This window comes from Rattus rattus, chromosome 17, assembly GCF_011064425.1.
Source record: "Rattus rattus isolate New Zealand chromosome 17, Rrattus_CSIRO_v1, whole genome shotgun sequence".
Taxonomy (NCBI): domain Eukaryota; kingdom Metazoa; phylum Chordata; class Mammalia; order Rodentia; family Muridae; genus Rattus; species Rattus rattus.
The window spans coordinates 39,267,550-39,290,551 of record NC_046170.1 but is presented as its reverse complement, the minus strand read 5'-3'; the positions used below and the strand labels follow the sequence as shown (position 1 = coordinate 39,290,551).

Below are 23,002 nucleotides of genomic sequence, written 5' to 3'. Positions count from 1 at the left end.
AAATGTGAGAGGTATTTCACAAAAATATATCACCACATCACACTCCGTTCAAGGTTATTTGCTGTTGCAAGGGACCTCAGAGATGTTCAGTGACATTATCCCACAGAGAGAGTAGGAAGGGGTCCTTCTGGGGGACAAAGTTTGACTGTCATCACTCGGTGATGACAGACCTTCAGTTTTGCAAGCGAGGAGATGAGCGGTCGCCATGGTCTGCATGCAAACTCCCCCCAGGCTCCTGGCTTTGAACACTTTCCCCCAGGTTGTGGCACTGTTGTGGGAGGTCGCACAGCCTTTAGGACCCGAGAAGTGGGTCACTGGTGATGGGCTTTGAGGTTTATAGATGCACCCCACTTCCTGTTCATTCTGTGCTTCCTGTTCTGCCAAGATACAAGGTGAGGTCCAGCTCGAACTTCCCCTTAGGTGGGGCTGGAGAGCTGGCTCTGTGATTAGGAGCCCTTGAGAACCAGCTGGGTTTTGTTCCCTGGATCTAGGCGGGGCTCACCAACACCTGGCACTCTAGATCCAGGCGATCTGATGCCCTCTTGTGGCCACCGTGAGCACCTGCACTCATCAGATATCCACACACAGACACAAAGTGCACATACAGATAAATTTTTTAAAATGTAAGAGATTTTAAAGAAAAAAGACATGAAGACCCTGGAACTCACCTTCACTGAGATCTGCCTGGACCCAAAGAAAATTCCAGCCTGCATGGTGGAGTGTGGATGCCAGCCACTCTAGAAAGATATTCAGAGGGCTTCCTGGATGATACAACCCCCTCCCAAGTCCTTGACCTGGAAGAGTTGGCTTCAGCTGGTAGAGTAGCTGACTGAAGCCTGTGGAGCTGGGGGTGGGTAAGAAACCCCCCCAGGATGGACCCCCGCCTGACTCCCTCTCTTATGGTCCCATAGTGGCAACAAGGGTCTGAAAGAGAAAAGAAATTACATGCGAGTTACAAGGATGGCCAGTGTTCCAAAGCCCTTGTCTGAGGTAATGCTGGATGTGTGTTCCAGTGGAATCTTCTGAGGCCACAGCTGTACCTGGGCCTGAATCTGAGTTTCCAACATATTTGGGCAGTCAGGTGAATGGGTGTATGTGCATGTGTGTGCATGTGTGCATGCATGCCACAGCACATGTGTGGAGGCTAAGAGACAACCTCTGTGCTACAGGGGGAGATGCAAACGTCTGCTCAGTAGAAGGCTAGCATGTTATTCTCTACATCTGTGTTACTAGTAACCCGTCACACCATCACACAGCACCTAATTTCATGTGTCAACTTGATTGGACCACTGGGTCCCCAGGTATGTGGTCAAATGTTGAGGTATTTCCTGGAAGAGAGAAACACACTAAGGTTCCAGGCGAGCACATCCTTTGGAGGCTGCCTTTAACCCACTGCCCTCTGTGACAGTTCTAACCCCACAAGTTTGCCGGATGCTTGCCGCTGACCTGAGAGGTGTCCTCAGGCTGTTCCCTCCACAGTGACACACAGGAGGTGAGAGGTCAGTCAGGCTTGGATAAGAAAGGGGCTTCGAGAGAGGAGAAAGCTATCTGCGGCCCCGAGGTCCTGGACAATCACTCAGTGTTTAACTGTGATTGCAGATGCTCTCCGTTAAGCCACGGTTACTGTTTTGTCCTCCATAGAAATCTCATCAATGCTGGGTGTTTAATAACATCGAGCAGACAGGATAATGAGGTTCGGTGGTGGTGGTGTGCCCAGATGGAAACGCGGTGCTCCGTTGACTGAGGGCCAGCAGGACGCTGGGAGGAGAGGTGTCACGTTAGCTTCTCTTGCTGCTGTGCTCATCAACTGACTCCTTGACTAATGGGCCATGCCCTATTAGAGCCATTGTGAGCCGTTCCTGCAATTTCAGATGGCTTAAGTGTCCTCGCCGATACCACAGAACCTATTTTTCTTTCTCATCTCATTTACAAGGCTTACTTCTCAGCCTCAAATTGATGCAGCTGGCATAGGGACATCCTGAGTCATAGAGAGCCCCGGGGGACTGATTTCTCCAGGAACGAATACATCTTTATATCCCAGCAGTACCCTGAGGAAGGGACAGAGATATAGGTTCAAATCTCGGTTCTTGCTTTTTGAAGCTGCGTGACCCTGGACAAGACACCCAACCTCTCTGTGCCTAGGTTTCCCTGTGTACAGGACTGGAATGATACACGCGAGTCAAGGTTATGTCAGTCAGAATACCTGAAGGAGAGTTCAGTCCCTGTTCATCATATGCACATAAGAAGAACTTGCTACTGCTAATTGGCAATTTAGACCGCCAGGTTTTTTAATCTAGGTTCCGTTTGCCCCACTTCAAGTGTGTTTCTTTAAATAATTAACTTCTTTTGATACTCTAATCTTCCAAAGCCCTCAGTGCCCGCAGTCTTAGCAAGTTATGAAAGCAATTAAATTCTCCCCGGAGCTGATGGTGGCTGGGGTGAGCAGCCTGGAGGTCAGAATCGTGGAGAGCTGTTTAATGTCAGCTTGACACAAGCTAGAGTCATTTTGAAATTGAGAACCTCAATGGAGAAGATGTGGACAAGACTGGCTAGTGGGCAAAGCGGGTGCAGTCCCCTCTGGGCTGGTGATCCTGGGTGCTATGAGAAAGCGGGTTGAGCAAGCCGGTGAGCGGCACTGTCCTCTGGTCAGTTCCCCATTCTCGGACTTCCCTGGAAAATGGACTATAAGACATAATAAGCCGGGTTGGGGATTTAGCTCAGTGGTAGAGCGCTTGCCTAGGAAGCGCAAGGCCCTGGGTTCGGTCCCCAGCTCCGAAAAAAAGAACCAAGAAAAAAAAAAAAAAAAAAAAAAGACATAATAAGCCATTTCCCACTTAAGTTGCTTTTGGTGGTGATGCTTTAATCATAGGCAGCAGAAAGCAAACTTGGACCGGGACCAGGCAGCCTCTGGCACAGGCATTCCAAAGGGCAGAGACAAGTTTTGGGGTCCATAGTTGAGGAGTGGCCATGGATCTCCTGTTTTCATTGTCTCCTGGGGACATCAGAGCCACTCTAGCCAGTACTGTGGTGAGCTTGGGCTTGCCCTGAGGGAGAGCATTTGGGGGCATGGCTGAGGTCAGCTGGCTTCCCTTTGTCACCCAGACTTCTGTCTTCCTCACTTGCAGGCCGGGCCACCAGAGATGATCTTCCCCAAGGACACACTGCGTGCTGTAAATACTTGGTGGCCATAAGAACATAAGGGTTGGGGCTGGAGAGTTGGCTCAGCGGTTAAGAGCACTGACTGCTCTTCCAAAGGTCCTGAGTTCAATTCCCAGCAACCACATGGTGGCTCACAACCATCTATAATGAGATCTGGGGTCATCTGGCCTGCAGGCACACATGCAGACAGAAAGCTGTATGATGTATACATAATAAATAAATAAATTTTTTTTTTTTTGGTTCTTTTTTTCGGAGCTGGGGACCGAACCCAGGGCCTTGCGCTTCCTAGGTAAGCGCTCTACCCCTGAGCTAAATCCCCAGCCCCAAATATTTTTTTAAAAAAAAGAACACAAGGGTTTTCCAAAGGTGACAGAACAGCTTAATAAGCCAGGAAGATCAGGTTCTACTGGAAGAGCTGGGTCTTCTAGTCCCAAAGGCCCAGAGCATGTTGGTCTCCAGATCTTGTTTTCTTTAGGGAGTAGGGTCTTCCTATGTGAACAAATGGCCTTGAGTATGTTATATAGGCCAGGATGTCCTTGAACTCACAGAGATTCACCTGTCTTTGCTCTCAGGTGCTGGCATGGAAGGCATACACCACCACACTGGGCCTGTTCTCTCTATCCTTAGCAAAGACTCTGTACAAAGACTCTTGGGTGGACCAGAGCACACTACTGCAGTGACCCTAGAAAACCTGCCAGGGTGTCCAGAAGGCCAGACAGGACTGCACCCCATCATCTTCCCAGACAGACACCAGGAATAAGCAGGTCAGGACTAGGAAGCCTGTGGGCACTTGCCAGCAAGCCGTCGTCGTCGCTACCCTGGAAAGGGAGTTCAACTTTGCAAATCAGCAAACGCATTCGCAAATTAATTCCTCTGCCTTGAAAGGATGAGGTGGCACTGGGGATCTTTCTAGCTACCAGCTCAGGATGTCTGTATAAGACTCACACTGACCCCAGGGGCTTTGCAACTGATCAGCTTGGATCTGAAGTGCCCCACCCCCCCACCCACGAAGATTCAAATGGCCGAGCTTGGTCCTCGGCTGGTGGATCAATCATTGACAAGGGATTGGAGGTGCAGACTTAATCGATGGTTCTCAGTGTGACGGTGTGACAGAAGTCTCAGAAGATGAAGCCTGCTTGGAAGCACTGGGATGGTCAGTGGGAGGGTGAGTGGGAGGGCGTGTGTGACTATGGGTGGGAGGGTGGGAAGGTAGGTGTGGGTGGAGTGAGTGGGTGGGTGAGTGGAAGAGTGAGTGTGGATGGATGTTTGGGAGAGTGGGTGGGTGGGGTGAGTGGGGGTGGGTGAGTGGAGGGTGGGTGGGTGAGTAGGAGGGTGGGGGTGAGTGGTGGAGGGTGAGTTGAGGGTGTGTGTTTGGGGTGAGTGGGGGTGGGAGAGTGGGTGGGTAGATGGGCCAGGGTATCTCTTTGAAAAGCGTGTCTTGCCCTTATCTCTCTTCCCTTCCCTTCCAGCCTCTCTTCTCTTCCTTCCCATCTCGATTGCCACCACGGATGTTCTGTCTTCCCGAAGACTGAAAATCAATCCTTCCTCCTTCAGAAAGTTCTCTTGGGGATTTGTCACAGTGGAAGGAAGCCAAGTGACGTGTGGTAACAATGTTCTGGAGGCTGCCGTTCTTGTCTGTGGAAAGACAATATGCAGTTTCTTTGTGGTGTGTTTTACTCGGGGGTTTCTATTGCTGTGATTGAAACAAGGTAGCCAAGAGCAACTTGGGGAGGAAAGGGTTAATTATACTCCCGTTTTCTCACATCATGGCTCACCGTTGGAGGAAGTCAGGGCAGGAATCAAGCAGCCTGCTTTCTAATAGAACCCATGACCATCAGCCTAGGAATGGCACCACCTACCATGGGCTGGACCCTCCCCCATCAATCACTAATTAAGAAAATGCTCCACAGGCAGTGGCAGAGGTGCATGCCTTTAGTCCCAGCACTTGGGAGGCAGAAGCAGGCACATCTGTGAGTTCAAGGCCAGGCTGATCTAGAGAATGTGTTCCAGAACACCTGAGGTTTCGGGGGGTGAGGGGCAAGAACGGGAAAGAGAGAGAGAGAGAGAGAGAGAGAGAGAGAGAGAGAGAGAGAGAGAGAGTCAGTCAGTCAGTCAGTCAGTCAGTCAGTCAGTCAGTCCCTACAGGCTTGTCTACAACTCAGTTTTTTTTTTTTTTTTTTTTCCGGAGCTGGGGACCGAACCCAGGGCCTTGCGGTTTGCTAGGCAAGCGCCCTACCCCTGAGCCAAATCCCCAACCCTACAACTCAGTTTTAAGGAGACATTTTCTCTACCAAGGTTCCCTCCTCTCAGAGGACTTTACCTCGGGTCAGGCTGAGATAAAACAAGCTGCCACACTGTCTCCTGTCTCCTGGGGAAACTGAGTTCCTGATGGAGATCATGCCATGAGCTCTCAAATGTCTATCACTGAGTGGCCCTAAACAGTAGTTCCCCAAGTTACTACATATTTCTTTTTTTTTTTTTCTATTCTTTTTTTTTTGGAGCTGGGGATCGAACCCAGGGCCTTGTGCTTGCTAGGCAAGCGCTCTACCACTGAGCCAAATCCCCAACCCTTACATATTTCTTATCTGTTGAGTTAAGTTGACCTTTAGATTTAGATTTTCATATATGTGCACACATTTTTTACAACTCTATAAAGAGAATTGTTTTAGACCCAATGCCTGAGTCCCCCTCCCTATAAGTGCAGAGGTCATCACCCTAAGCTCTAGGGGTGATGGGGTTAGGAGGGAATGAGGCTGCATGGTTGATTAGTCCCGTGCTCTCTCTGTCACACAAGGGATGATGGCCACAGTCTAAAAAGAACCCTCTCCAGCCATGCCAGGGTCTTGACTTTGGATGTCCAGAGTGGCCATACTATTTCCATGGTCCTGCTATTTCCATGCTATTTCCATGTTAACCAGTCTATGGTCCTTGTTCTGTTAAAGCAGGCTAAGATAATTCACACTTGTTACAGAAAACCTGGGGAGTCATTTGGAAGAAGACTCAGTCACTTATTCAGGCTGTATTTTTTTTTAATTATTCATTTTATGTATGTGAGTACACTGTAGCTGTCTTCAGACACACCAGAAGAGGGCGTTGGATCCCATTACAGTTGGTGGTGAGCCACCATGTAGGTGCTGGGAATTGAACTCAGGACCTCTGGAGGAGCAGTCAGTGCTCTTAACCACTGAGCCATCTCTCCAGCCCCCCCCCAGACTATATTTTTGAAAGTAGCATTTTGTGCATCGACGTATCTTTCGAAGCCAAACAGGATTCTGTTGTAGAAATCCAACAGACACTCGCTGTATTTTGATCCAGCGAGTCCCACCTTTCGCCCCTTCGAGAGTTGCCTGATATCAAGACCATATTCAAGTGACCTTGACCTTGACTCAAAGCGTCTCTCGGCCAATTTGTACAAGCACAGAGCAGCAAATTAGTAGCTCGAGACCCTCAAAACCCAAGACCTCAGGCGCCTGGGGACATCAGATGAAAGGCTAGCTATGAGGGTATCTATCCACTCTTTCCATCTACCTCTTCCATCCCTTCATCCATCCTCCCCCCTCCCCCTCCCCCTCTATCAATGTCAACAACAGCTCTCGTGCTAAGTGCATAAAAGCAGGATTCTGGCTCTGGTTCGAACCTACCTGCTGCAGTGGAGCTCGGTCAGACCCAGGTCAACCTTGCCCCCAGAGCACACCCATGCTAGGGAGTCTCAGCCTGCTAGTCCTGCTGTGACCACTTCCTCCACCCCATCCTCATCTAGACCTTCTTCAAGTCTACAGCAGATTGTCTCTGTGTGCTCTCCCAATTTATTTCACCAGGAGGGACACTGGGCACAAAAGCCAGCATTTTTATTGCCTGCAACACAAGCGGGGCAAGCATCGCCTCTTACAATAAAGTGTTCTGCGTCTCAGCAGCGTCCGCATTAAAAAGAGAATCAGGTCAATTATTTTGTTGCTCTGGTGTCTCCGACTTGTCCGAGTAAGTCCTCGATCTAGAACACTGAGGACAAGGACAGCAGATGTTCTCTGTGACCTTCCCCCTCCCTCCGAGGAAAAGCTCTGTCCTAGATTTTAAACCTTCACGAAGGCAGAATGTGTCTGGAGCAAACGGCTCTCAAAAAAAAAAAAAAATTGTGAAAGCAAGTCGGGAGGTTTTTCCAGCAAGAAAATGGGATTTTTGCTCTTGAGGAGGCAAATATATATGATACATATGCACACATACACGCGGGCGTGCTCTCTCTCTCTCTCTCTCTCTCTCTCTCACACACACACACACACACACACACACACACACACACACACACACACACACAAACACGGTGCTGTAGTCAAGCAGCAGGAACACCTAACATGCATTTTTCTCCTTTAATTCTCCTTTAAGAGTTGTATTAATAAGGTTGCCGGAGAGATGGCTCAGCGGTTAAGAGCACTGACTGCTCCTCCAGAGGTCCTGAGTTCAATTCCCAGCAACCACATGGTGGCTCACAGCCATCTGCAATGGGATCTGATGCCCTCTTTCTGTCATGCAATAGAGAATTCATATGTATAAATAAGTAAACCTTCAAAAGACAAACAAAAACAAAAAACAAGATAGACAATTCTATAAACCCCCAAAGCTTCTCAAGTAATGAGGGAGAAAAAAAAAATCAATGTAATTCCTTTAGACAGGTGTTTAGCATAGTCATTTCCTCCCGGGCCAAGTTCTCAGCGGAGATAATTGACTACTCTGCAAACAAGATGTCTGTGTTTTGAAACACTGTAGCTGCCTCTCCAGGGCAGGGCAGGTACTGTGTCTGCTCCAGCGTTGGTGCCAACTGCAGATTAAATGAACACCTCTCAGCCAAGATTCCCAAGGCAAGATGATAAATATGTCCCCACAGCTTTACAAAGCAAAAAACTTAATGTGCTGTTATGGGGTATAGGAAAACTTGAACAGGGTTCGAGAAATGCCAGAACCAAACCTCATACGAATCTTGAGTCTCTTGTCCCTGTGCATCCTGGGAAATGGCTCCTTGCTGCCCACGACACTGGCTTCCCGGTCTGACAGTTCTCACTCCTGGCCATGTGGCACCCCCACCCCACCCCCACACTACCACTACCATCACCTCCTACCACAAGCAGACTCCTTTCCTGGAGATTGACCCTGGGCCAAAATTTCCTGCCACGTGTTCTGGGCACCCCCATGAAACTCTAATTCATCCCCTGATGAGGCCAGGTGCTACCTGGTGGTCTGGGTTCCACAACCTGCTGAAGCCCAGAGCCACTCCGGTGACGCTGCCTGACTGATCCCAGCTGGACTGCTCTGGAGTCCTCAGTGCGCCTGCTGGCTGTGGCCTGGGAGAAGCACTTTGTACAGAAGCTGCTGGTGTGGGCAGCCATTTCTGGAAGCGAGCCTGCCTGGCTGTGCCCACCCCAAACCAGGCAGAATGCGCTCTGTGTGGACCGGTAGGCTATCAGGCCTGCAGCCGCTGAGGACCTTGGGAGTATCAGTGGGTCCTAGGGGAAAGGGGAGGTGTAAGGAGGGAACCTGCGTAGAAGCCTAAGGCGTGGCTAAAGACCGCCAACGCCAACGCTTCTCTGACTCCTGCCCTCAGGCTTCTGCCTTTTCTGGACCATAGCAGAGTCCCAGGGAAACCCCACAGGGCACTGGCCCTGATCAGTTCCTCCCCTCCACAGACCGATGCGGTTCACCTGATACTGGCCAGAGTATTCACACTACAGTAACTGGCAAACACCACATCCGAGGGGGATTTCTCCCCCAAAGCCAGTCATTTTCCATGTACCACTCACCGTCACCGACCAACAGCAGCCTCAGCCTGGGTATCCCTGTATGCTCAATGCTCCCTTAGAGATTCTTACTATGAGAAGGGACAGACAATGCTGAGAGAGAAGATGGCTTAAAGCTCCTGCACCCGTGTGGTAGGATGCCGGGCGTGACCTTTTGACCTTAATATTTCCCTTGCTCCTCGAAAAGACCAGGGAGCCCAAAAGCAGACTCACCCAGCTGCCCTGATGCACAGAGAGAAAAGAAAACCTGCCTGGGGTCACACAGCCATGGTATAGCAGGCCTGAATCTAATCCTAACCCTGAAGGAGATGCACCATCAAAGGCCTCTCACTGGCCTGGAACTCCCTCAGTAAGTCAGGCTGGCTGGCCAGCAAGACTCAGGAATCCTCTTGCCTCAATAACACAGGATAACGGGCATGCTTCACCAGGCTTACATGGGTTTTAAGGGGCTCAAATTTAGATGGGCATGCCCCTGCAACAAGGGATTCACCGACTGAGCTCTGATGGAGTTTCTAGACCGCCATTGGGACCTTGTATGTACTTAGAGAGGTAGACAGACTCTGGGGAGGGTGGTTAACCTAAGAGACTCATGCTGGCTAGTTTTACGTCGACTTGATGCAAGCTAGAGTCATCTGAGAGGAGGGAACTTCACCTGAGAAAATGGACTCCGTAAGGTTAAGCCATAGGCAACCCTGTAGGGAATTTTCTTAGTCAGCCATTGATGGAGGTGGGGCCCAGCCCACCGTGGACAGAGATACATCCCCTCCCCCCGACTGGCAATCCCCAGTTCTACAGGAAAGCAGGCTGAGCAAGTCATGAGGAACAAACCAGTTATCAGCACTCCTCCATGGCCTCTGCGTCAGTCCCTGCCTCCAGGTTCCTGCCTCCAGGAGTCCCTGCCTCCAGGTTCCTACCTCGACTTACTGTGACTCGGATACACAAGCTAAATAAACCCTTTCCTTCCCAAGTTGCTTTGGGTCATGGCGTTTCATCACAGCAATAGAAACCCTGGCTGAGACTGAACTAAATCAGGTGGAGGACAGAGAGCCCCCTCCGGAGGGAGAGAATTCTGGAGTCTGGCTTGTAGGAGCTAAGAGAACAGGGGAGTCAGAGAAGGGACAGAGCCTGGGCACCCCTCACGAAGATGCCAGGCCTCTCTCTGCCTTGGGCCTCAGCAACACTGACTGAGGCACAGACAGCTGGGAGGGGCTGTAGGGAGGCAGAGAAAACAGGCTGTGTCTCCAGTGTTTGCCCCAGCACTGGCCAGGTCCCTTGGCATTCCTGTGGAAGCCTGGGGTTCCCATAGTACCCTTTGAGAACCCCTGTCTCCTGCCAGCTTCTTGATCTTGCCTGCACTCCCTTACTCCTCTGCGAGGCCACAGGTACTCTCTGTTACTCCTTTCAGAGAGCTGAGGATAGGCAGGCTCTGATCCCCCTTGCTCCCGGACCCCCACATACGGTCCTGTCTGCATTCCTAATCTAGCTGGGCTGCCAATTAGGACAATGACCTTGAACAAGCCTCCGGGGATCTCAGAGACAGAATGGAGTTGTGAAGGTCACTTGGCTGCAAAACCTTTTAAGGAAATGAAGGACCCAGGGACAGCCAGCCCCACATTAACATGCTTTTGCAATCTCAGCCTTTATGGGTCCCACTGTCCTCATTTGACCGGTGAGAAAACTGAGGCCCAGAGAGGTGAAGTGACTCACCAAGCACACACAGCAAAAAAAAAAAAAAAAAAAAAAAAAAAAAAAAGCTGGCTTGCGGCATCTTCCCCTCCCTCCCTACACCCAGGGCCAAGCTCCCAGGAGAAGCTCACAGCTTGGATTTCATATCCTGAAAGCAGGCTGCCACTCATATCCAGTTTACAGATAAGGAAACCGAGTACGAAGGCACAAAGCCACCGGCCTAAGGGCATTCACTTGGAGGCTGGGATCTGACCCCAAGCCTCTCTGTCCTCAACCCCTTACGCCATCTCTCAGTACCTTCCCTAGGCTCTGAGGCTGGGTCAGTCTGTCCCACTCTGCAAACTTCCCTGCAGTCCTTACTGAGGCTCTCTGCCTTATTGTACCATAAGGTTGCTTGGTCCCCAGGTCCCCAGCTGCCCCAGCTCCTCCTGAGCTCAGCTCCTCCTCAGAGAGCAGAGAGGACAGACACTCTCCTTGCCTTCCTGGGGGTTGGCAGAGCCACTGCTCCCTGCCTGCTGCCTGGCTGATGGAGAGATTAATCCTAAGCCCTTCCCGGCAGCACCCCCACCCCCTCATCTCAGGCAGGACCATGTTGGCTGTCCCCGTGGGACTTGGAGCACCAAGTCCAATGCTGAGGTAGGACAGTTGGCCCAGCTCCTGCAGCATCCGGACCTTCGGCTTCCAGGAGGAGGGAGGACTCCAGAGCCCTTCTAGAGAGCCACCTTGCGCCTCTGCTCTTCTGCAGTTTCAGACTTAAAAAACTTCTGTTCAATAGAGGAGGCCAAAGAAGGACTGAACGCTGCTGACCCTCTGCCAGGGCTGCTGTGTTGTTGGTTTTTTGTTGGTTTGATTTGGGACTTGGTTCGGTTTTGGTTTTCTTTTCATCCCCCCCCACCACCTCTCTGTCACAAACCTGTCTCTTTCCCGGTCACTGAGACATGGGCTCCCCATGCCCGGCAGAGAATCGGCCGGGAACATACTTCCTTAAACAAGCGGTGAGTTGAACTTGGGAGGAAGTTGTTCGTTTCGGGGTGGGATGTTCCAGAGCAGTGACTGAGTGGAACGGCTTGGCAGAAGGGATATTTGGAGTGAATTACTTCCCTGAGCTCTAGAGGGGTTTTGCTGGCCAGCTGGTAGGGGGGAACAGAGACTGTAAAAATCAGATCTGTTCAGCGGAAGGAGAAGGGGCAAGATTCGGGCTCTGGAGAGAACCCCTAGCCAGGAAGCTGTGTCCTGGGTTGAGTTTGGATTTGCTGAGTGACCTTGGATGAGTCCCTTCAGCACCCTGGGTCTCGGTTGTTTTTGCACTGGAAATTGAAAAAGCTTAGAAAGATCTCCCCGGATCTCCTGTCTCTGCAGGCTGCACTCCTCCCGCTCGCTGCTGGCTGTGTGCTGTGAACCAAGTAACGCATGCAGAATAGCCGCGTGCATGCAGAATGTGAAACGGGAGGGCGAGTGTGAAACGCAAGGAGGCCCCCACTCACTCCTCCTCGCAGTCCACCAGACTCCGGCTGGCTCTGGAATGGAAGGGCGCTTTTATCTCCATCGGCTCCTGGCTGGAGTGCCTCCCTCAATGTAAGGGTACAGGTGCCTGCGGACACAGCGCTGGCCGGAGTGGGTAGCATCAGAAATGGTCACACAGTACGGATGATGAGACATTTCATAAAAATATTTTTTAAAATTACGTGAGCAAGCTAAAAAAACAAAAACAAAAAACAAAAAACTGCTTGTCCTAGTCAAAGCCCCTAAATAGTTCTGCAGTACAGAGCACATTAGAAACCTCTTTGCGTTGCAAATAAAAGAGTGTGCAGCTCCGGGAGGGGAGTGACCACTTCAAGGTCACATAGCAAGGGTGACAGAGGACCAGGGTGAAGGCTTTTTGGGGAGCTCCTGAGAGTCGGGTGACTTTGCAAAGTTGTCATGTAGGGGACGCTAGGTGTGAGTTCCTTCCTCTGCAAAGGTGAACTGTGCCTGGCTACCTCATGGGATGGTTGGCTTGGGTCCCTTAAAGGAACTGGGTGCCTTAGAGCTTCTAGAAGTGACCGTTATGGTGTTGTTCCCCGACCCATCCTGGGTTCAGTAGTTCGGGAGCCTAAACTTCCCTACTCACACACCCCAAGCAGAGGGTCCAGAGAGACTGAGTCCCTCCCCCTTGTGCTTCTCTGCAAAGAACACAGCCACATAGGGCACCCTGCAGGGTTGATTCAAACCTTGTCCCTTGAGAAGAGAGAGGGGAAGCCTGGTGCCCAAGACTACACAGTGTTAGCGCAGCACAGAGTCCGTTACCCACATCTCCATCCACAAAGGGTCCATGTGAGGGATGGAGATAGACGCGCAGAACCTCCTTAGTGTGGTGGACAGCACATCTGTACCATAGATGTGTAGGGATGTATCCAGCCACATAGCCCAAGCATAGAGTAGCTGCCCAGTAAACAAGAAGTAAGTGGAAGGTTTAGAGATGGCTGGAGCAACTGCAGCTACTGTGGGACGGTGTTTATACTGCCAGATCTGCTGAGAGTCATCCTCCCTCCCTTCTCTGGTTCTTCTTCCTCTGGAGGCAGACTGCTGAGCCCACTGCTCCCTGGCCTGACAGTCTGAGACGATGCCCATGTCTTCCCGAGGCAGGGACCTGCATCCTGGACATCATCACTTTGGCCCCTGCAGCCCCTTGACCCAGTTCTGGCCTGGCCCGGAGTCTCAGTCAGTCAAAGGCCTCTACTACCGCAGGGCCCGGAAGGTGAGCACCTTGGATGCCTCTCCAGAGGCCAACCTGAAGGAGATCCTGGTGAACGTGGGTGGCCAGCGGTACCTGCTGCCCTGGAGCACCCTGGATGCCTTCCCGCTGAGCCGCCTGAGCCAGCTCCGGTTGTGCCGCAGCTATGAGGAGATCACACAGCTCTGTGATGACTACGATGAGAACAGCCAGGAGTTCTTCTTTGACAGGAACCCCAGCGCCTTTGGGGTGATCGTGAGCTTCCTGGCCGCGGGAAAGCTGGTGCTTCTGCGAGAGATGTGCGCCCTGTCCTTCCGGGAGGAGCTGAGCTACTGGGGCATCGAGGAAGCCAACCTGGAGCGCTGCTGTCTACGCAAACTGTTGAAGAAGCTGGAGGAGGCTGCCGAGCTGCGCCGGGAGGAGGCTGCCCAGCGCCAGCAGCAGCGCCAGGCCTGCCACTCCGAAGTGCACGCTTCGCGATGGGCCCGCAGCATGAACCAGCTGCGGGAGATGGTGGAGGACCCACAGTCAGGGCTGCCCGGGAAGGTCTTCGCTTGCCTCTCCGTTCTCTTCGTGGCAACCACGGCTGTCAGCCTGTGTGTGAGCACCATGCCCGACTTCAGGGCTGAGGAGGACAAGGTGAGTGGGTGCCAATCAGGGACCAAGAGGCAGCCCAGATACACTTTTGGGAAACCATGGTCTGAAGGCTAAAGAGGTTGGCATGTGAAATCTTGCCCCAGGAGACAAGCTCCTCCTGGGGCTGGCATCAGGCTTTTAAACCTTTTCTTTCCCTAGTTCTTCTTGCTGGGTTCGTTGACTGCCTGGACCCTGGCAGCCCTAAAGTGACCCTGCCCCAGAGAAAACATTCTGCTTGATCACTCCTACTCTTTGCAAAGAGCTGGGAGACCCCACAGACCCCCAGGAACTGGAGGTGAGGACTTCAAGCAGGAACTGGAACCGGAAACCACAGAGAAGGGGAAGCTCCTTACTGGCTGGCTACTGCTAAGCTCCCTCTCTCACACAGTGGTGGGGTGTGTGGCTATCCTTGTCTAGGGATGGTGCCGCCCGCAGTGGGCTGGGCCTTCCTACATAAATTAGCAATCAAGAAAACCCCTCAGAGTCATATAAAGTGGCCAATCTGATCAAGGCAACTCCTCTGTTGAGAGGACTTTCCGAGTCTCTGGGCTTTGTCAAGTTGACAGCTGAAGGTAACTAGAAGAGTCTTAAGAAAAACGAAACAGGAGCCATTTGTAAGGACGGTGGCTAAAGAGCTTGACACTAGAACTAGACGGTTGCCTAAGGTAGAACTTCTCTCCAACTCTGCACTCCTCCACAGCTCCCTATATAATAAAAAAGGCAGATTTAACACACACACACACACACACACACACACACACACACACACACACACGGATATTGCTGCCTCCCTACAGATTTGCCCCACGAAGTTCGTAGGACCAGAGAACATTCCAGTTAGAGAGCCAGCATGTGCCTCAAACACATTAAGTTCTTCATGAATAGTTGCTGAACAAAATAGGTTTCATTTGACGGACCAAGTTTTCTCTGAAAGAAAAAAGATGTATAGCACTCATTCCTTAGTCTTTCAAACAGCTACCCCTGCCCCCGACTATAGTTGCAATCAGGAACCCCTACCTGCACCCCCTTAGTCTTTAGCACAAGACATGTAGTGGGAAAGCCTGCTTGCCCATGGGGAATACTTACATGTGGGGTTTTTTTTGTCTTTGTGTTTGTTTGTTTGTTTGTTTTTGCTTCTAAGGATTAGGGCAGAACAAGCAGTGTCCTTACCCCACTCAAGATCCCCGTTGCTGAAGAATCAAACCTGGTCTCCACCAGGTGCTTTTCTTCTTCAGGGAGAGAAGAGAGTGTAGGAGAGGCAGGAGGTTTCCTGTGCAGAGGGGTCATTACAAAGATGGCAGACCCAGGCTGGCCTTAACGGCACTGGGAAAATCAAGTTAGAGGCAGGTCACCAGTTTGCAGGTGTGGACAGTCCAAAGCTATCCCTGAGAAAGTGACAGCCGTGTCCCAAGGGGTAAGAGGATTCCTGTCCAGAGACAGTCACAATGTCCCTCCAGAGCCACGTTTGTACCTGCTGCCCCATCCCAAGAGTCCACAGCCTCCAGGGTCTATGCTCCTGCTGGGAATGAAATTCAGAGAGCTAGGGAGGCTAAGGCAGGCAACCTTAGGATCCTAGTTCTTTCAAGACGGTGCTGCTGACGTTTATATAAAAAGCTGGTGATCTTTCTAGTCCATGCTTTGTAATTCTCCTTTGTCCTCAGGGGACAGCAGCCAGGCTCTATTTAGCCAGCCAGCTGTCCTGAGGAGAGCCATGGGACATGGTAATTTAATGACATCCAGAGGGACCCTGGGGGTGTGACCCATGGAAATCCAGACTCACCTCTGGCAGTTTCGTGTTGGCTTATCCATTTGTGAGTTGGCTGGTGACCTTTGTGGCTTTTCCACTTTTTGTCTGGGGGCTGTGTCCAGTCCTGAATGGGCTGTGTTTTGCTGGGTGTTTTCACTGCTCCTGGGTATGTACTTAAGTGTGACCTTGCTGAATCTTGAGTGCCAGTTTAACCGTTAGTGGAGCTGCTCCCCTAAGTTCAAGTTCCCTGCAACCTAGCCCAGCAGGGGTGTGTGTGTGTGTGTGTGTGTGTGTGTGTGTGTGTGTGTGTGTGGACAGCTTTCAGGAGCAGGTTTTCCCCTTCTACTGTGTGGGTCCCAGCAGGTTGTCAAGCCTGGCTTGGTGACAAGAGCTTTAACCCACTGAGTCATGTCACCAACCCTCCTTCTTCATTCAATTATACAGTTTTCAGGTATACACATAGAAACTTCTTTTTTAAAAAAAGGCACACATACAGCCCCACCCCTATCAATCTAGACTATTTCTCTTACCCCAAAAGTTCCTTTGGAGCCTTTCCCAGTCAACCCAGGGCGGCCTGAGCAGCTGTTTTGATGGTGGGAGTCCTGGAGGTGACCCTTGCTTACTTCCCAGTGTCGCCTGTCTGTGGCCTCCAGCCTGCTAGGCCCACACATCTGTCTGGTCTTCCCTTTCTACCGCAGTCTCCTCGGAGCTAGCTCACCTTGATTGCAGGAAGAGGCAGTGCTTTCTCACCACTGCCAGGGACAAGGCACACAGCACAATGGCTAACTCCCCACTTCAGCAGGGTTTGGGAGAGCCTAAAACCAGATTTTCCCGTGCCCAAATCCAGAATGATGAGAACATCGTGGACCTAACCTCCCCAGACCCTATCACCAGAGACTTCCTTAGATAGAAAGAAGTGCTTCGGCGCGCTCTTTTGTTTTCACCTCCCTCCCCCAATCCCTTTCCTCCAAGTGAGGACGGATTGGACCCCATGTCTTCTATTAGAGCCCTCAATCTCGCTGTCCCGTGTGTCCCTGAATGGCTGCAGAGATGCCAGGTTTTGAAGGTAGGCACCAGGCTGGTTAGGATGCAGGGCAGAGCAGGATGCAGATAGAGTGACTATGCAGAGCCAGCCTGCTGCAGTGCAGGGAGGCCAGCAGCCCAGACCAGGGGAGGGAGGACGGGGTGTACATGGTTTGAATAGCCAAGCAGCAGCACCAGAAGCAGAAGCATGGCCTGCTGGGCCCTCCAGAGTCACCTTCCCGAGCTGCTGATCATTGGGTGATATTCTCCCAGATATCAGCAAGGAAACAAAGGCATCCCAGACTCTAGGACGTCTGAGGGCTCTAAAGTCACAGGGAGAGACCCCCAAGTTCTCAGGTCTGAGCTTGTCTCCAAGGCTTTGGGTTCTTGATGGACCCAAGACTCTATCTTTGTAGCTAGCACCCTGGGGGATTCTGGTTGTGCTCCACCCGCTTCATCAAACAGTGTAGCCCAGAGACAGCCAGGGGCCACTTCTAGATTGCACAGCAAGTTTATAGAAAGCCTGGAGAACGCAGGCCCAAAGGTCTGATGCCATCCAGGATTCTGATGGCAAACCTCCGAGGACGTCCTCTCAGTGGGTTGGAAGTGCGTAGAATGGTAGCCTCCTGCTGACCAAGTGGGCCAGCATCTGTGTCAGCATGTCACTCACATGCGTATCTGCTGTACTCAGTATCCTCGGAGCTGTTGTGTACACGATTCCATCCACACGGCAGCCCTTAGGGTGACGATGGCTGGAAGTCCAGGGAGGACCAGGAAGTTCCTGAGCTGAGACTGTTGACTGAGATGTGACCCTGAGCCGCACCCTCAGGGCTTCATCTGTGCCAACCCTGGAAAGGACCAGACAGAAGCCAGAGAGAAAGCTTCTCGGTCCCGGGCAGGCCAACGGAGCTTGTGCTGGTCTGGCCATTTTCCTTTTTTCTGATGAACAGACATAAAAACATTTCAATTTAAGATTCCTCTGCGCTTGGGCATGGGAAACAATTTATTTTTCCATTTCAGAGCATTTGAATCCCAAACCCCCATAGTTGTCTACATTTTCCTCTGCCCGTAAGCAAATAGCTCAGTCATATTCTTGTTCATATCCTGTGTGCATGTATGTATGTGAGAGAGAGAATGTGTGTGTGCATGTGTGAGTTCATGTGTGTGCATGCGTGTTCAGGGGAGAGTGTGCACGTGCAAGTTCATGAGTGACATGTGTATGCCTGTGCAGGAGGGGAGAGTGTGTATATATGAGTATGTGCATGTGTGAGTTCATGTGTGTGCATGCGTGTGCAGGGGAGAGTGTGTGTATATGTGTATGTGCATGCGAGAGTTCAGATGCGTACATGTATGTGTGTGTGCACCGGGGTGGGTGCATGTGTGTGTGTACACACACACATATGTAAACTATCTAAAGCTGAGTTCTCAACATTAGGCTCATCTATGGGGCTTCTGGAAAATTCTACTACTACTCGAGGTACCACTATGGCAACTAAGTAAACTCTGTAGGGGCAGTCCTGTGCACGAGGTCTGCGGCTGCCCAGGTGGTCTGATGGTCAGCAGGCTAAGGCTGTGGAAGTTCATCCAGCAGGATCTTGTTTAAATTCAGATTGTGCATCTGGTGGCAGTGGGGGAGGGGCAAGGCTCCATTTCTCCAGGCTCAGGAGAGGTGGATGGTTTTGGTTAAGGACCTCACTGAGGGGCAGGGAGAAGCCGAGATGCTGTTGGGAGGCAGGGGCCAGGAGTGGGTGACACATCGGTGACCCTTGTGGCTAGGAGACAGTGGCCGAGCAAAGGGCTGTGATCACACCTCTTAAAGGCTGGACTGCAGCCTCAGGATCCTCTGTCCAGCAGCTTCCTGCCTCCATGGCTAGGAAAAGTGGGTCTCAGTGTTTTGTGGCTGTGGATAAAGACGTGGAAAGGCAATAGAGACCAGGAGACCTGGAGTGGGATGGGACAGGACCATCTGGATGTGACCTATTTCCTGGAGTGTAACGTGGGGCCACACCCTTTGCCCAGGATGTGGCTATGTGGCTCAAGGGACAACAGCAGAGCTGTATGCTTGCCTTAGCAATGCTGACATCGGTGAAAGTGACGCTTGACTGCTGTAACAGGGAGTCCACGACAGGAAGCTTTAAACAAAACGCAAGTTGTTTTCTCTATTGTATACCAGTCTCTGACTGAGGGGACGAAATTAGTGGCCGCTCCTACTCTGAACCCAGGCCTTCTCCGCTTGAGTGTTTCTGTATCCCACTGGGGTGTCAGTCCTCTGTTGTCTACGGTCCTAGTGGCAGAACAGGGTCAGCATAAAGAGCTTGAAGTCCTATCTGATGTCCTTGCCTCAGCAAAGCACCTTCCATAGGCGACAAGCATTTGACCATATCTAGCTGCAACAGAAGCAGGAAATCCCAGTTTCTACTAGATCAACCTGCCTAGCTACAAGCTCATGACCACAGGATGGACAGTCTAGCCCACAGCACATGGCAAGACCAAAGTGTGCCTCTAGGGCAGTGAGTGGTTCTCAACCTGTAGGCTGAGACCCCTTTGGTGAGGTTGAAGACCCTTTCACGGTGGGGCTACGTATCAGATATCCTGCAAATCAGGATATTTATCTACCTACATTATGATTCATAAAAGTAGCAAAACTACAGTTATGAAATAGCAGTGGAAAAATCTATGGTTGTACTGAAAGGTCGCAGCTTTAGGAAGGTCGAGAACCACTCTAGGGCCTGGGAAGATGGCTCAGCTGGTTAGGTATTTGCGAACACAACGATTTTAGTCAGAATACTGGAATCCACCTTAAGAGGCCGTGTGTTCTGCATGCGCCTGTAATCCTTCAACTGAGGAGGCAGACACAGGAAGATCCTTAGGGCTTGCTGGCCAGCCAGCCTCACCACTTGGCAATTTCCAGGCCAGTAAGAGACCCTGCCTCAAAAGAAAAACAAAAACCAACTCCCACCCCCTCCACCCCCATCCCACGCCCACAAAACAAGGTGGAGGAGCCTGAACAACGATAACCCTGATTCTTTTCTAGCCTTCACACATACACACATACACAGTACCCCTAGGAAGGTTTTCAGAGGGAAGCCATCTCCTCGCATCCCAACACAGCCACCGTAGAGTTACTTCACCGTATCTTCTCCACCATGGCTGGCTGTCCTTCTTAAACTGTGAGCCCCGATAAATCAATCTTCCCTTCTTCCCTTCCTTCCCTCCCTCCCTCCCTCCCTAAGCCTTTGTGCCAGGGTTTGAGAAAAGCTGACTAACCCATTGCTCCTGTGGCTCTCACCCCAGGGAGAATGCGCTAGAAAGTGCTACTACATCTTCGTGGTGGAGACCATCTGTGTGGCCTGGTTCTCCCTGGAGTTTTGCCTGCGCTTTGTCCAGGCCCCGAACAAATGTCAGTTCTTCCGCGGGCCCCTGAATGTCATCGACATTCTAGCCATCTCCCCATACTACGTGTCGCTCGCGGTGTCTGACGAGTCCCCGGAGGCAGGCGAGAGGCCGAGTGGCAGCTCCTACCTGGAGAAAGTGGGGCTGGTGCTGCGCGTTCTGCGGGCACTGCGCATCCTCTATGTGATGCGCCTGGCCCGCCACTCGCTGGGGCTGCAGACGCTGGGCCTCACTGTGCGCCGCTGCGCCCGAGAGTTTGGCCTCTTGCTGCTCTTTCTGGGTGTGGCGGTTACCCTTTTCTCTCCTTTGGTCTATGTGGCTGAGAATGAGTCCGGAAGGGTCCTGGAGTTCACTAGCATCCCCGCGTCCTATTGGTGGGCCATCATCTCCATGACCACGGTGGGCTATGGGGACATGGTCCCGCGTAGCGTGCCGGGACAGATGGTGGCTCTGAGCAGCATCCTTAGCGGGATCCTCATCATGGCTTTCCCAGCCACGTCCATCTTCCACACGTTCTCTCACTCCTACTTGGAGCTGAAGCGGGAGCAGGAGCAGGTCCAGGCCCGCCTCCGGCGTCTTCAGAACAACAATTCGGCCAGCGAACGGGAGCTCCTGAGTGACGTAGATGACCTGGCCCCGGAGGACCTGACCTCCCCAGGCCGCTACATGTAGCTGCCACCACCTTAGGAATGTGCCATAGCTTCAACCCATTCCATGGCTGAGACGGGCTCCTGCATCTCTCCCGTGGACCACCTGGGGGTGTGAGCTCAGAATACTGACTTACCAACAGAGCAGGAAAGGTGCCAGGTCATGACATCATTGGTGTGATCCTGGGCCCATCCCTATGCCTTCCCCAGCTCCCTGCCAGTCTCTGTGCACTGCCTATCTTTCCACACTGGATCAGTCAGTGTTCCTATGTTCTTTCCCCTTCCTCACAAACTCTGATATTTCACCCTGGGCTCTGAATGCTCACAGAACTGACCTCCACCAATAACCAAATACGAAGTCTACAGATTTCCATCTTCTCCCTCAGAGCCCCTGTCCTGGGCCACACCACTCCTGAGAATCAGAGAGCTCGGGCACTGAGACCTGCTCAAAGCTTCACGAAGCCTGCAGGATCTTACGTTCTTTTACTGCCTGCTACCACCAACCATGTTTCCAAATGTCACAGAAGCACTTACTGTTCTAGAAGCTCTTAGGCAAGAAGGCATCCCTGGCCTCTTCAGCAAATGCTGTCAGGTCCTCATGGCTGCAAGCCTGCTGTCACCTACAACACGCCTGGGGACCTACCTGGGCAAGTACCCAGTTGGCCAGCTGGACTCTGGGTGGACAGACTCTAGTTACCCAGCTCTTAGCCTTGACAACGGGACTCTGAGAACTGTATAATGTCCCTTCAGAGAACAATGGCACCAGCAGGAAAGTCAGTCAACTAAACATGGCTGAAGGCTCAGCGGGACAGCCTTAGGTCTTCCCGGTTTTAGCTACTCTCTTGCTCGTGACTCACACTGATGGAGGACAGATATCCCTGCTGTCTCAGTGTCCACATATCCACGTGTTCATCTGTCCACAGACTCAGCCCTGGGGCCCACAGAGGAGGCAGATCACTATGACTTACAGAGACGAATCTGAAATAAAGTGACCCCCTGAGCAGCCAGGGCCCCAAAGTACAGCATTAGGGGGCTAATGCTGGAAGGACATTTCCTGGGGTACTTGGGGGCAGAGCAGTAGGAAAGGCTAGGATCAGGAGCTGGTGGACCTCAGAGCACTGTGGCTGTAGTAGGGGTGAGGATGAGGTGGACAGTCCAAGGGGTCGTGAGACCACGTGGAAGTAGGATAGCCATCTGGGACCTGCCTGTGGGTTCAACTCCTCTACGACACTACCAGTCTGGTACAGCACACCTGGGAGAGACCCCTGTGCCACTTCTCAGGCATTTACACAGCTCTGCTGTCATTTGATATTGGCTGTGAGGCCACCGGAGAAAGTACAAGGGGCGACAGCGAGATAGATGGGACCCTGTGAATCTGATGAGGCTCATGCGTGGGTACAGTCAGTACTGCAGCCCTGCTAACACGTGCCTGGCTATCCGTCTTTCCACTAATATTAAGCCGAGACCTGCTGCGCACCATGTCCTCACTTTCCTGACCGTAGCCACCACATGGCCAATGGCTCTGCCCAGAGAAGCCCCAGCATCGACCCTGAAGTGCATCTCGCCCATGTGGGAAGTCTCACATTCAGACTCCCCAAACAGATGCACACCCATGCGCCCATCCCTCTAGACCTCGAGGTGCAGGGAGCGCCCTTAGTTTTTCTCAAACTCACATGTCTCAAGTAAGCCCTATAATTATATCACACTAGGGGAGCTGAGGCCCTGAGCTGAGGCCCACGGTATGCTGCTTTGCTCCAGGATTCGGCTAGCAGGGTCCTGGGGGGTACCTGGATGTATTCTGAGAATGTATTAAAAATAATTATAGTAACCTTTTGCCCCAGGCTGTTTGTCTGTCTGTTTGTTTTTAGACAGGGCTCCACAGCTAGATCTTCTGCCTCAGCTTCCTAGTGCCCAGGTTAACTTTTTCACAATTGCTATTATGTTCTTAAGGACAGACGGCATGGGTACCATCTGAGTGTTTCACTCTATGCTGTGAGGAGGTGCATGTGTTTCCCGGTAAACCTAGGTTTGGGCTGAGGTTCCACAGAACACTCTTGGGGGCTGCTGTTGTTGGGGGAAGGGCAGCCAAGCAGGCAGAGGTCCCATTGGCCAATGATGACCACACGGTCACACGATGTCTAGAAGAATACAGAAATGTCTAGACACCTCCTCCCTTCCAAGCCAGGGCTGTCCACAGAGCGTGATCTGAGAT

General features: G+C 51.8%; 1 protein-coding gene across 3 annotated transcripts; it reads left to right on the top strand.

Moving 5' to 3' along the window:
• Window positions 1-11,499: 11,499 nt before the first annotated feature.
• Kcng4 (potassium voltage-gated channel modifier subfamily G member 4) lies at window positions 11,500-21,029 on the top strand. Of its 3 annotated transcripts, none has more exons than XM_032888073.1 (3): window positions 11,500-11,626; window positions 13,193-13,983; window positions 20,045-21,029. In XM_032888073.1, exons 2-3 carry the CDS (start codon window positions 13,234-13,236, stop codon window positions 20,813-20,815), a joined length of 1,521 nt encoding a protein of 506 aa, XP_032743964.1. In that variant the 5' UTR covers window positions 11,500-11,626; window positions 13,193-13,233; the 3' UTR covers window positions 20,816-21,029. The 3 variants fall into 3 exon arrangements, with proteins under 3 accessions (XP_032743964.1, XP_032743962.1, XP_032743965.1); XM_032888071.1 differs by lacking the exon at window positions 11,500-11,626 and adding an exon at window positions 12,000-12,206; XM_032888074.1 differs by lacking the exon at window positions 11,500-11,626 and adding an exon at window positions 12,000-12,206 and having other exon boundaries at window positions 13,189-13,983.
• The last annotated feature ends 1,973 nt before the right edge of the window (window positions 21,030-23,002 follow it).